The sequence below is a fragment of the Eptatretus burgeri genome, chromosome 7 (assembly GCF_056783735.1).
Source record: "Eptatretus burgeri isolate ZD-2024b chromosome 7, Ebu_testis_v1, whole genome shotgun sequence".
NCBI lineage: Eukaryota > Metazoa > Chordata > Myxini > Myxiniformes > Myxinidae > Eptatretus > Eptatretus burgeri.
Window position 1 is genome coordinate 3,447,449 of NC_140967.1, and position 14,505 is coordinate 3,461,953.

General features: G+C 44.3%; 1 protein-coding gene across 4 annotated transcripts in view; it reads right to left on the reverse strand.

Moving 5' to 3' along the window:
- Positions 1-14,505, reverse strand: part of LOC147022565 (leukocyte tyrosine kinase receptor-like) — a 475,774-nt gene that overhangs the window by 117,222 nt on the left and 344,047 nt on the right. For all 4 annotated transcript variants that reach the window (XM_085887264.1, XM_085887262.1, XM_085887265.1 and 1 more), the window contains 4 exons: positions 11,410-11,493; positions 10,027-10,231; positions 6,973-7,123; positions 5,047-5,178 (listed from right to left, as the gene is read on the reverse strand). In XM_085887264.1, the coding sequence (XP_085743390.1) occupies positions 5,047-5,178; positions 6,973-7,123; positions 10,027-10,231; positions 11,410-11,493 (572 nt within the window). The remainder of the gene's footprint in view (positions 1-5,046; positions 5,179-6,972; positions 7,124-10,026; positions 10,232-11,409; positions 11,494-14,505) is intronic.

Below are 14,505 nucleotides of genomic sequence, written 5' to 3' on the forward strand. Positions count from 1 at the left end.
ATTCTCGGCAAGGTCAATTGACCTTCTCGGCTACACGATAGCCAACGGCACGATTAAGCCTGATCCTGAACGATTGCGCCCGCTCCGTGAGCTACCCCCACCTCAGGACCTGCAGACGATGCGCCGGGTGATCAGCATGTTCGCTTACTATGCGAGATGGATTTCGCAATACTCCGAGAAAATACATCCCCTAGTGCATTGCAAAAACTTCCCACCAGATGCCGCTGTTGTAAAAGCTTTCCACAGCCTCAAGGATGATATCAGTAATTCCGTGGTATTATCGATCGATAGCTCGGTGCCCTTTGTGGTGGAGACCGACGCTTCAGATCACGCCATAGCTGCTACGCTTAATCAGTCTGGGAGACCCGTCGCGTTCTTCTCGAGAACTCTCTCTGGAAGCGAGCAGAGACACTCAGCGATAGAGAAGGAAGCGTACGCCATCGTCGAAGCGCTGCGGAAATGGAGACATTATTTACTGGGAAACCACTTCACGCTCGTTACGGACCAACGATCCGTGGCATTCATGTTTGATGGGAAAAATAACGGGAAAATTAAGAATGAAAAAATTATGAGATGGCGGATAGACCAAGCTTGCTATAGTTACGAGATAGTTTACCGGCCCGGGAGGGAAAACCCTGCTGCAGACACCTTCTCTCGGGTCTACTGTTCGGCGACAATCAGTCGGGCTTTGCAAGACCTCCATGTGTCTCTTTGCCACTCGGGGGTAACCAGAATGGCACATTTCGTACGCAGACAGAACCTTCCCTATTCTGTTGAAGATATTAAACAAATGAATGCTTCATGCCCTGTTTGTGCTGAACTAAAACCCAGATTCTATGGTTCGACTTCTGGCAGACTGATCAAGGCCACTTCTCCCTTCGAGAGACTAAACATTGACTTCAAAGGGCCCCTGCCGACCGAGACAGACAACAGATACATATTCACTGTTGTTGATGAGTATTCAAGGTTCCCTTTCGCGTTTCCGTGCTCGGATATGACCTCGGGCACTGTCGTGAAATGTCTGTCTGACCTCTTCGCAATGTTTGGGAAACCTTCGTACATACATTCAGACAGAGGGCCGTGTTTCATGTCGGCCGGGCTAAAACAGTTCCTATTAGAGCACGGCATAGCAACTAGTCGAACGACGGGTTACAACCCACAGGGTAATGGGCAGGTGGAACGATATAATGGAGTTATTTGGAAAGCCGTAACTCTGGCGTTGAAATCAAGAGGACTGGGGCCCGAGCGGTGGGAGGTTACCCTTCCCGACGCTCTGAATTCCATACGCTCTCTGCTCTGCACGTCCACCAATGCGACTCCTCACGACCGAATGTTTACTCACCAACGACGTTATGTTGACGGCCAATCGGTGCCCGACTGGCTAACCCATCCCGGAACAGTGTTCATGAAACGCCCGCTACGACAAAGCAAGTATGAACCCATGGTGGAAGGGGTCGAGCTCATCGATACTAATCCAGAATACGCTCATGTCAGGCTCCCGGATGGCAGGGAGACCACTGTGTCGGTTCGTCATTTGGCTCCCTCAGGTACTCCCCCCGCCGGTACACCACCATCTGGCACACCTCCCTCTGACATTCCCTCCCCAGGTGTTTCTCCCCCAGGGACTCCACCCGAGAAGGGTGACGGCGGAGCTACCGCGTTCCACCCGGGGGCGATCGGGGAGACATCTCCGGCTCGAGTCGAGGCTCACCAAAAGGATCGGAAGCCTCCCTCAAGTGAAACCGCCATCTACTCCCGGAGAGGCCGGCGAATAATACCCCCTCGCCGACTCGATCTGTAAAGGGGATTATCGGCATCCTCGATGCTCATGCTCCTATATGCTCGTTACATAATATATCGATGCTCATTACCATGCTCCTACAACTCAAAATAATCCTCACTGCTTGTCATGTATGCTTCTGTAGATTAGATAGTTCGCATTGCTTGAAATGTATACTCCTGTAGCGCTGAAGTAATCCTGGTGCGTTAGCTGGGCCTCTAGTTACATTTTAAAGACGGGGAGAATGTGGTGAATTGAAGGTCGTGACGTGTGATCACATGATGCCCGGCTCGAGCACGGAATAGATAAAGCTAAGGTTCGGCTCGGCCGCGGGGTTTTGTCCCTGGGGCATTGTCGTTGTATGTCGCCGGCTCACTTGGTGCTCATTGAATGGTGAGAACACTGATTGATATATAATACTGATTTATTTTGCGGTGATTAGTTGCGCGTGTATACCTTACTGCTTGTACTCCATACTGCGTTTGTATTTCCTGGTGTGCCCATAGAAGCGGCTTCAATCAAATGGAATAAAGCCTAAACTCTGAAGGTTCTTCTCTCGTCTTCACTTCATATATATATATATATATATATATATATATATATATATATATATATATATATATATATATATATATATATATATATATATATATATATATATATAACATATATATCTATAAATATAATATATATAGCATATATATATATAATATATATACATAGCATATATAATATCTATAGTACCGAACGATATGGCGTTGGGAATGGGATCCAAATCATCAATAATAAGTTCTCCAACCTCTGGTTGTATCACACAACTCAATGTTTCAGCCACCAACACAGGGTTAACCGTGCCTCCACTCGCCTTTATTAAGAGAAAATAACCTATTCACCTCCTCCCGGATATACCCGAGGTCGAGGGGTGGGCTGAATCATCCGAACAATCACAAAGCTGTGTTGTGAGATTATTTGACATTTTGCCAATCAGCTCACATCAGCCAATGGCAAGCTTGTCTTATCAGTGCTTTGCTTCTGTTAAGGAGGTATATTGAGTTACATCATGTAAACCTCGTTGTCTGTGGTGTTTTAATGATTCAATCAAGACCATCATGCCCCACTTCACCTCTGTGTGACAAAGCTGGTCTCACAATAACATATACAGTATAAGGTATTCCTCAACGCTTCCTTTTCCTACTTTATCCCGATGTCACGTACAGCATACATGTACATTTGGTCGTGTTATACCATGCTTGCAAAGTGAAAAGCGGGGTTAAGTGATCAGTCCCGTACGTACATGTCTGCATTTTGTTATTCCCTTTTCTCTGGAACCGCTGGTCAGATTGACACAAAATTTTCTCCATAGGTGTGACTACTCATGTAGAATGTTTTAATGATAACTAGCAGAGTACCCACCCTCCAGGCGATCATGTTCCAAGTATGCAACGCATTCTTCTGACAGATAACTTTATTTGGGCAGCGTATAGGCAACTCTGTATAGGCCCCCCCCCAAAAAAAGCGCAGGTTATGTGCACGAAGCAAAAAAATACCCACTGCTTTTAATTAAAAACACCTCACAACACTGGAAGATGTGGGGACAAGAATAATGTACTACAAACGGTGGAGACTTGTAATACTCTCCCCCACCTCGAGGTGGTGCTACACAATACACATTTACATATAGAATTGCATCCCCCATCTCGCTCCCTCCCCCTCCCCCCCCCCCCAAGACCACTGGCAACGAAAAAAACACCCATCTACATTAATTGGGATCATTCTGGACAAACAAACCTTCCCACAAACACCGGTCCGTGAATTATCGTAAGAATTATGATGTCATCGGTCACATGGTTTGACAGCCATATTGGATATACCCCAAACCCCTTAAAAATCTTCTCTCGAGTGGCTGGACAGATTGAGGGGAACTTCATACACATGTGTCCCCAAGCCTTGGGGATACCAGGGTGTTCATGAATAATTGATCGGTCACATGGTTTGGCAGCCATATTGGAGTGAAGGAAAATATTTTAAAAATTCGCTTTCGGACCACTTCATCAATTGATGTGAAACTTCAAAATTACGATCCAGTCGTGACGGTGAATACCTATTTCAAAGTTCAACCTGACCAGCTGAATGGTCTGGCAGCCAGATTTTTGAATTTTTTTGAATCTGGGTTCTTTTTGATTTTTTTTTTTGAATATGGATGGGTTTGGGTTTGAGAGTTAGAGGAGTAGCAGCTGAAACCCAAATGCTATCCATGGTTCCTCCTGATGACTTCATCTTTGCTTTTTGCTTGTTCGGGTTCCTCGTTATGACTCCAGTGCAGCATCTATTTTATTTGGTCTTTCATTTGACTTTAATTTTTTTAATTACAAATTTGCACCAGAAGAGTTGTAGCCTGGTGTTGGCTTAGGGGTTAGGGTCCCGAGTTCGAGCCCTGTTAACCATTGAATTAACACCAGGGGGTTGACAGCCTGTCATCCTTCTGAGGTTGGTGAAATGAGCACCAGTGTACTGGTATAGGGGCAGAGCATCAGCGGCATAGTCGTGCCCCAACAAAATTATAGCTACCCGGCAGTCAAGCTGCCATACGCCAGAAGAAGAAGACAAACGAGTCTAGTGTTAAATATTGTTACAGTTTTGGAAGACCCTGGGGAGTTACATCCAACACATAAAGGAACCCTGGAGATTAGATATATCAGCCCATAACCAATGATGCAACCAGCAGCAAAAAAGGCAGCACAGGATGGGAAGCAGAAGAGTTGGCCTGCACCAAGTCCTTCTCAAGACTGTGTGGGGTAAGTAGTCCATGAATACCATCTAGTTATATAAAGCATTAGCAGGAGTTCCCAGTATTGCCTGGTCTATTTTGTGTGGGGGCTTAAAACACTTCCCCACACACCATGGAATGGGGTTGGGGATTATTTAATGTTACCTATCTCATAGCTACAAAGGTTTAGGTACGAGAGAGCGATTTCAAACAAACAAACAAAAAAAATCCCCCAAAATATCGAACTGTTTTTTTTTTTCAATAAATTATTTTTTACCGAAAGCACGTCTCGGCACTCACTGATAAACCTCTGAAAGTTTGATGAACACCTGTTCAGCCATTCCTGAGAAAATGTGACACACAGACGGACACGTAGACACACGGCCCTCATATAGTATGGATGTTGACAAATCCACCTGATCCTGAAAATAAAAAAAATTTAAAAAAAAAGAAAAAAAAAAAAGAGTCAAACTTAAAAAAGCAATGTTGGCTCTCTTACCGTAAAAATATAAGATGCTCCACCTCCACCTCCACCTCCACCAGACCATTTAGACACCTCACCATGTTTCTTGTACTCCTCCTCAATGACCACAGACTCACCCAGACACACGGCCTTTGTCTGCTCGTTTACCTGCCAAGAAAAGCCATTTCCATGTTAGAACATTCTGCAGTCAATAATGATCACAATCCATGACGAGAGTTAAAATGATCATCATCACTGCAGGATTCACTTCACAATTCCAGGAATAAAAGAATTGGCTCACATTTAGAGAAGGCCATTTGTTTGTCGTGCAAATTAGATACTTTTGTGCAACTCACACAATCTTAATTTAACAACAAATCTAATTGTTGTACCTAAAAGTTATCAATCTTCACCAATGTGTGCTGTGTTTCAATAAATGTGCTGCAATACCTGATTTTTGAAATGACGTGATGCTCCCGAGAACAAAGCATGCAACGTGTTCTTCTGATGCATACCTTTATTTGGGCGGTGTATAGGTAACTGACAGCTTTGTATAAGCAAAAAAAAAACAAAAAAAAAAACAACCCGGGTTATATGCAGGAAGCAAAAACATACCTAGTATGGTACTTATAATTCCAAATACCTCACAGTACTGGAAAACGTGGTCGATAGGAATAGTGTCCTGTAAATGGTGGAGACTTGTCATACCACCCCTCACCCCTCCCCCACCTGGAGGCGGTGCCAATACACATTTACATGGAGAATTTGCATTCTCTCGTCCAATCCCCTTCCCCAAGACCACCGGCAAAGATATAAACACCCCGATACACAAATTGGGGTCACGCTGATTCACCACAGCAAGTGTGGATGTAATCACCCCAGAACTGTAGGAATAGCACGACACACACACACACACACACACACACACACACACACACACACACACACACACACACACACACACACACACACGTCTGTGAATTATTGTAAGGATAAATTTAGCCTGTGCCTTGCACAGCAGAAGATGGAGTTTTGCAATCACGTGTGTGTGTGTGTGTGTGTGTGTGTGTGTGTGTGTGTGTGTGTGTGTGTGTGTGTGTGTGTGTGTGTGTGTGTGTGTGTGTGTGTGTGTGTTATATTGGTGTGCATGGTTTATTTTTGTCCTCCATCTCTCTTTCTTTCTTTTTCTTTTCATGTGAAGGGGTGGATTTTGCAAATAGTTTACTGTAAACCAACACACAGCGCGTGCACAAATGGCCTCATTTCACATTCATACATCATTTTGAAGGTCCCGTATTCCTTCTTCCTGTCCTTGACCAGTGTCATTAGTTACTCATCTTTGTCACTCACAAAATGCCTCTGGACAGATTAGGAATGCTGTAATTTTGTAAAAATGAGTGAGGCAGAGACAATGGAACTTCAAAAGATGTGAGATATCAAAGACGCACTTTTCACACTTACCGTACAATAAAGTTTTTTGGTTGTTTTTTTTTTGTTTAGTAACATGGATGCATTCACATGGGATCATCACAAAAGCAACTTTCCTTCATTCAGAATCATCATTTATTCATTCGGCATTTCAAAACCCAGGTCAGATCATCAGAGTGCATTGAAAAGTTTAATATTCGGAATGGGACCTGTGCTTATTCATATTGCACGCGTTGAGGCTCCGGTGCTCAGAATACAGGGTTATACAAACAAGCCATGCCTGCCTTGATTGATCCATTCCATAAGGAAATCCTTTCATGTTCTTGCGAAGTGTCCCCAGTGTGAAAACAAGTTATCCGTTAAATCAGAGTTTCAAAAAAAATATCGACCTTAAAATCGAAATTCCACTTTTTTTGCATCTTCAAAACAAACTTTTGCAAATTGTTTAGGAACATGCAAATACCAAATAAATATGTCAATGCAAATCACCTAAATGTGATGTATGCAGCGGGTACGTGTGAGTGCACGGCTCACCCCTGGACATGCGTCCGCTCCTTGCTGTCCAACTAAAATGTGGAGCAATTCACCTTCGAGGAGCCAAAACACGGCCCATATCATGGCACCATAGTGCCGATGACTGCTGCTCCTGCCACCTTGACCTCCGGCTGCTCCGTACGCTGTGATCCTGCACCGAATAGCATCCATATCAGTTTGAATTCTGTCTTGAAATGTTTTACAAATGGCAGATCAAGAAAACTTTGTTGGCTGGTTATTGTCTGAACATCTCACACACACACACATTAGTCATTTAAACAAAACACTCACAAAACAGTTGTTGACTCAACTGATCCATCAATGTAACTCTGTATGCATACAATACGTTCATAGATGTCACCACAGGAAGTGAATCCACTTTCAGAGTTAGATTTCTTTTGCAATGTACTTGTTGGGGTGAATCGAGTAATTTATTACATAAATTGAGGCTCGTGGAAGAGCTGAACGACAGAGGGGAGTGGAAAAGGAGGGATGAATTGGACAGTTGACAAACAGTAAGGACATATGGACATGACAGGGAAGATAAGTTGACAACGGTAATTCGTGAGCTGATGCAGACTTCACGCGAAACCTGGAGGACAAACCATCGATCAATTTAATCTACCAACGTTTCGAGTTTCCTGAAAACTTTTACAAATGGTCAGCTGTTGCACAGATGTGAGCAATCCTCTTAAAACTTAATTGTGCCTCATGATTCATATGATGTCACACTTATGTGATATGCCTAATGTGCGATAATAAATAACAGTTAAATTACATTGAACCTTTTTTATTAAAATGAGTAACAAAATTAACAATTATATAACAGCACGATGTCACCGCGCTGTAATTATAGCTTCCATTTGTGTGGATATGGTATATACACTGAGACATTGTACATGGCTACATGGCAAACCACTTCCTGGTACTCTGCTACATGGTGCACTGCTAAGTGGTAAACCGCTACCTGGTACACCGCAACATGGTAAACCGCGACATGGTATACCGATACATGGTACACTGCTACATGGTAAACCGCAACATAGTAAACCGCTACCTGGTACACTGATGCATAGTACACTGATACTTGGTACACTGATACATGGTACACTGATACGTGGTACACTGCTACGTGGTACACTGATACGTGGTACTCTGATACATGGGACACTGATACGTGGTACACTGCTATGTGGTACACTGATACATGGTACAGATACAGTACATGGTACACTAATACGTGGTACACTGCTACGTGGTACTCTGCTACGTGGTACACTGCTACGTGGTACACTCCTACGTGGTACACTGATACGTGGTACACTGATACGTGGTACACTGATACGTGGTAAACCGCTACCTGGTACACTGCCACATGGTACACTGCTATGTGGTAAACCGCTTCTTGGTACACTGCTACATGGTACACTGCTACTTGGTACACTGCAAAGTGGTAAACTGCAACCTGGTACACCGCTATTGGTAAACCGCTACCTGGTGCACTGATACATGGTACTCTGCTACATGGTGCACTGCTACGTGGTAAACCGCTACATGGTACACCGCTACCTGGTGCATTGCTACATGGTAAATGACATGGTAAACCGCTACCTGGTGCACTGCTACATGATAAACGACAACATGGTAAACTGCTACCTGGTACACTGCTACCTGGTAAACCACCACCTGGTACACTGATACAAGGTACTCTGCTACATGGTACACTGCTACATGGTAAACCGCTACCTGGTACACTGAAACATGGTACTCTGAAACATGGTACTCTGCTACTTGGTAAACCACAACATGGTAAACTGCTACCTGATACACTGCTACCTGGTACACTGATACATGGTACACTGCAACATGGTAAACTGCTACCTGGTACACCGCTACATGGTAAACTGACATGGTACACTGCTACATGATACACTGCTACCTGGTACACCGCTACCTGGTAAACTGCTACCTGGTACACTGATACATGGTACACTGCTACCTGGTACACTGCAACATGGTAAACCGCTACCTGGTACACTGCTACATGGTAAACTGACATGGTACACTGCTACATGATACACTGCTACCTGGTAAACCGCTACCTGGTACACTGACATGGTACACCGCTACCTGGTAAACCGCTACCTGGTACACTGCTACATGGTAAACTGACGTGGTACACTGCTACATGATAAACTGCTACCTGCTATATGGTAAAGCGCTACCTGGTACACTGCTATGTGGTACACTGATACATGGTAAACTGTGGCATGATACACTGCTACATGGTACACTTAGCAGAGTGCTTGATTAACAGTGAGGGTGACTGGCTGAGAATCTTAGGGGCCTGACTTTGAACCCCATTGGTGGCTGAATTAACACCAGGTGGGGTTGACTCAGCCTGTCAACCTTCCAAGGTCGGCAAAATGAGTACCAGTGTTCTGGTAGAGGGGCACAGCATCAGTGGCACAGTCGTGTCTCAACAAAATGATAGCTACCCGGCAGCCACGCTGTCAAACGCAACAAGAACACGTGGTACACAATTTGGTATATATGTTTCCTGAATGCCGAATAACAGCCAATCAGAGATTCCGATCCACGCGGTAAGATAAAGGATGGGTTGGAATACGAGCTCGGTTCAGCAGGGACGAGAACCTACAAGAACAAAAGGGAAACATACACCAGGGATGTTTGGTTCATCCTTCTGTGAGCCACCTATCATCATCTCCAAAGAAACCAAATCCATTTCTTCATCTAAATTTGATTTCATTATGCTCGGAAACTTTTGTGAAATTGTAAGTTTGATACCCGATATAACCAATCAGCACAAAGGACACGTGTTTCTGTGCTGAAAGGCCATAACCCCCGGGGTCATGATCAATGTGCAACCAGAGTGGCTCGAATTGAAATTGATTTTAAAATATTAAATTAAGCTTGTTGAAGGAATTCCAAAAAGATAATCTCAGCCCATGGAGCAACTCCTTTTGAACACGCAACATTACAAAAGCGGCACAATGGCGGCAAATAGAGATCAAAGAAAGAAAGAAGTCTTACTCGTATGATTTGGTGGCAGGAACACGCCAGATCTGAACACCCCGGAGAGGCCCTTCCCGTGGTACTGTCACACTGATGTTCGTGTTATGGTAACTGTTGTTACACTGTGCCTGGGTCGGCCCATGTGGTCCGTTCGCCCCACACGTCTGAAAATATAGGCCCCCGACGTCTTCCAAAGGTACATGGTGATCTTCCCAAGCTCCATCTATAGGAAGAGGGTGTATTTTTTTTAATTAGGGGTGATTGTTTTCCTCACACACAAAATTATTCGCAACGTCAACTACTTCTGACTAAGCATTTCAACTTTGTCATTTGATGACACACCTGTATCTATGAAGGACAGGTAAACGTACCTACCTGTCATTCGTAGATACAGGTATGTTTATGCTCAAGATTTTTACCTTCAGGACCACAAACTGCTTGTTTACCATCAATCCATAAATCAACCATCAAACATCTCAGCAAGTGTCGTTTTCATCCATTGTTGCGGGCCGGGGGTCGGGTGAGAAGACCACGAGGGGGGGGGGAGGGAGCCATCTCGGCTCCCACAAAACTCCCCGAAATTGTAGGCCATCGCACACGGATAATTCCGTGACGTGGTGGGTCGCTTAACCGACAGTGCACACCAATAACTCAACCTCGCGACTTAGGGTCCTCCTTCTAGTTAATCCGGTTACCTAAAATAACCACATGATTTAATTATCGGGGAACACGCCCTCGGTACACCTTGGCCGAACCGGATCACTCTATCGGACCGGATCACTTTGCCAAATCGGATGCAGCCGAGCGACACTGCCAAGGACGTACCGGCTAAAAGGAACGGATTGTTGGGAATAATGTCCCGGCTAAGCTCGGATTCGGACCATGCTGGATCAATGGAGGAAAAGACAAAACCGAGCTGGGAACATTCCTAATAGCAATTTATTAACAATGGGGCGAGGAAAGTTATGTGGTATGATCAAGATTTATTGGGGTGTGTTGTGCAGAGATAGGGGAAAGAGGTGTGGTGCAGCAATAAACAAGCAACTTATAAAAGCGGACAAAGAGCCGACCTAACCCGAAAATAATAATAACAATCTTCTGCAGGCTTACTTATATTGACAGGCGCCAGGACAGACACAAACACAGACACAGACACAGACACAGACACAGACACAGACACAGACACAGACACAGACACAGACACAGACACAGACACAGACACAGACACAGACACAGACACAGACACAGACACAGACACAGACACAGACACAGACACAGAAGAAGAAGAAGAAGAAGAAGAAGAAGAAGAAGAAGAAGAAGAAGAAGAAGAAGAAGAAGAAGAAGAAGGTGAGTACAATGATGATGATGATGATGATGAAAATCGGAATTCAGACAATTTACCTCCAGAGGCAATGACTTCATATGGGATGTGCACCAGGTAGTCCTTCATAATATCCTCCTTGGATGGCAGCAACCCTTTCATGTCTGAACCAAGAATATGAAAACAAGATACACCATCACCATAAAAATGACACTGATGGTGTATACATTGCAGGGCAGTATTAGTCCATGGGCCCAGGCATATATCGGTACCATCTGAGGAAACCAAACTTTAGGGCAACTAACTCATTGGTAGGGACTATATGATTATTTCAATATGTGATAACCGTTCCAGAAGAGCAGTTTAGTGTATGTATTTTGCATTTTTACCATTTTACCATTCTGAGATATTGACGTTTTGGGGGAAAAATCAAAAAAAAAATAAACCAAGGACCACTGGGAGGAAGTGGCAGAGCTGAAGTCCACGCAGGAGGAAGCAAACACCCGAATGTTTCTGCATGCTCTGCATGCAGCAGAGGCTGGATACAAGGCTGTGGTGATCACTGCCGAAGATAAAGATGTCCTCGTGCTGTGTCTTGCCTTCAATAAGGACATCCCATGCCCCATCTATCAGAAGTGTGGTACGCAAACCCGCACACGGTTCCCAGACATTGACAAGCTAGCTAGATCAATGGCAGACAGTGTCTGTGATGCCCTGGTTGGATTGCACGTGTTCTCCGGTTGTGATACAGTCAGTGCCTTTGCAGGCCGGGGAAAGATGGGCGCCTTGAAGCAAATCAAGTGGGATAAGACCTACCAAGAGGCCTTCAGTCAGCTCGGTCATTCATGGGAAGTATCCACCGAGCTCTTTCAGAAGCTGCAAGAGGTCACCTGCCACATGTACGTGCCGTCGACCAACACCACGAAAGTCAATGAACTCCGACATCAACTCTTCTGTGCCAGATGGGGAGAGATAGAGTCCAGTCAGCTTCCACCATGTGAAGACTGCCTCTTCATGCACGTCCTTCGTGCAAACTACCAGGCTGCTATTTGGAGGCGCTGTCTGCAATGCCAACCCTATGTTCTATGTTCCAAGTCCCAAGGGTTGTGGATGGACCACTGATGATGACGGGAAGCTGGCCATCGAGTGGATGCAGGGTTCTCCAGCACTGGATGCAGTGTTGCAACTGCTTTCCTGCAAGTGTGGACGGTCGTGCAAACTCCCAGACTGCATGTGCCTTGCCAATAGCCTGAAGTGCACTGACATGTGCAAGTTATGAACCTGCAGCAACCAGCCTGCTGATGTCGAGGAAGAAGTTGTAGACCTCGAGGACTCTGATGCTGATAAGTGATGAAGACGAGACTACTGATCCATGGTGTGAATGTTTTGGCACAATCACAAGGACATTCATGGCTACAAATATGCACGAGTAAAACATAGTACATAAACATGCCACAGTGGCGTGGTGAAATTTGGGTTATCCTTAAATTTCACATTTTGGATGCTTGTTGGAACTAGGGTAGGGGAAGGGCAATTCCTTTAACTGTGGTAAAAACTTGTAAAATGTTCATAAATGTTTTCCTCATACAACATGTGCATGTTGTTGGCTCCTGCGGTTCAGTAGCACTACCCAGGGAACTTGTATGACAATATTATAAATTAAAATGTACTGAAAATCACGAATCAGCAACATTTTGATAGGCCCTATTGTTCGCCCCTTTCTGCCATAAAACAAATTCTGCCTTCAGGAATGACAGAATAGAAAGGATTATTCGGATGGTATAAATAAAGCATTTAAGACATGTATTTGTGGTTTGCAGTTCATTCTCGCCCCATGTGGAAACAGCAATTGCATCATTAGTGAATGTTTCTGAGTTTGCCTTTTCGCTTTCATTATGCGGAGGGTGGGTACATTCCAGAGATAACTACCAATAAGCTGCCAGTCTGCAATGGTTATCACATCAAAATATGATCTATATATATACACCGATTCAAAAATCATAACTAGGATTGGTTTCCTTCGATGGTACCGACAAGTGGAATTTCTGGCCTGGGCCCATGGACTATATTTGGAGGTTGGTGTGGGATGGTTGCATATGTGCCTATATTGTCAGGGAGGAGAGGTGTGGGCGTGTGTACACATACTGTATCTTGTACCAATAAATATCAGTGTGTGTCTGTCAGTCAGTCAGTGTATCTCCTCCTAAACTCCAAAACCATGAAACCAAGCAACCCCAAACTTTGCATGCACACTCAGGGGACTCCAAGAGAGTGCATGAATGAAAATTGGGTGTTTGAGTTAATTTAAACACCTTTTGAAGATAATTAACGGCCTAATTTAATTATCCTATATCAAGGCGTTATCCTTTGTCACTTCGCTATCCTTCACTGGGGTCTTAATTCACCTTTTTTTTTTGCCTGCTCAACAATGTCTTGACTTGGAACAGGTTGCAATGGTTATTTAATGAAAAAGTTTTTTATTTTATTTTTACTTTCCTCACTCATGTTATTGAATCCATGTTTATCACAGCTAAAAAATTGCTGATTACATTGCAATGCTTATAAACGCCTGGAGACACCAGCATTCGTGGCTTTATTTCATTTCCGCACGTGCCATAACCTTGACAATCTCTTCCACTGAGCTGAATTACAAAATTTAAACTCCAGATTCAAACTTAGCAGCAGTTCCGACTGCTCAAAAAAAAAGTGTTCATTTGTCCAATTCAGATATAGTTTGACATTTCGGGCATCTCCGGAAGGTGTTTAGTACGACAGATCGGCGATCACTAATTGCTTGTCAAGCCAGCCGTTCCTTACCAACCGTTTCGTTGGAGTGCTTGCTTAAGTGCTTAACCCACTCGGCGAGCACTCTCCAAGCTGATTGGTTGTTGGTTTCGGTAAAAGCACCCATGCTTTCAATCAAACACATCGATTGGACATACGTTTCCGCCTGTGTTAGGCCCCCCAGTGCCAGGCAATGCCTCAGGAGGTGTTTCATCTGCTGAAAATGTGAAATTTTATTTTTATAGGACATCGTTTTGTTTAACTCTTTTGTGCGATCTCCTTTCATAATCCACCCTCCCTTCGACATCGATACGTATAAAAAAACATAAGGTGCATCTGACCAGGTGTTCGTCATGTTTGTTCTCGCTGTGAAGGCATGGACTATCGACCAA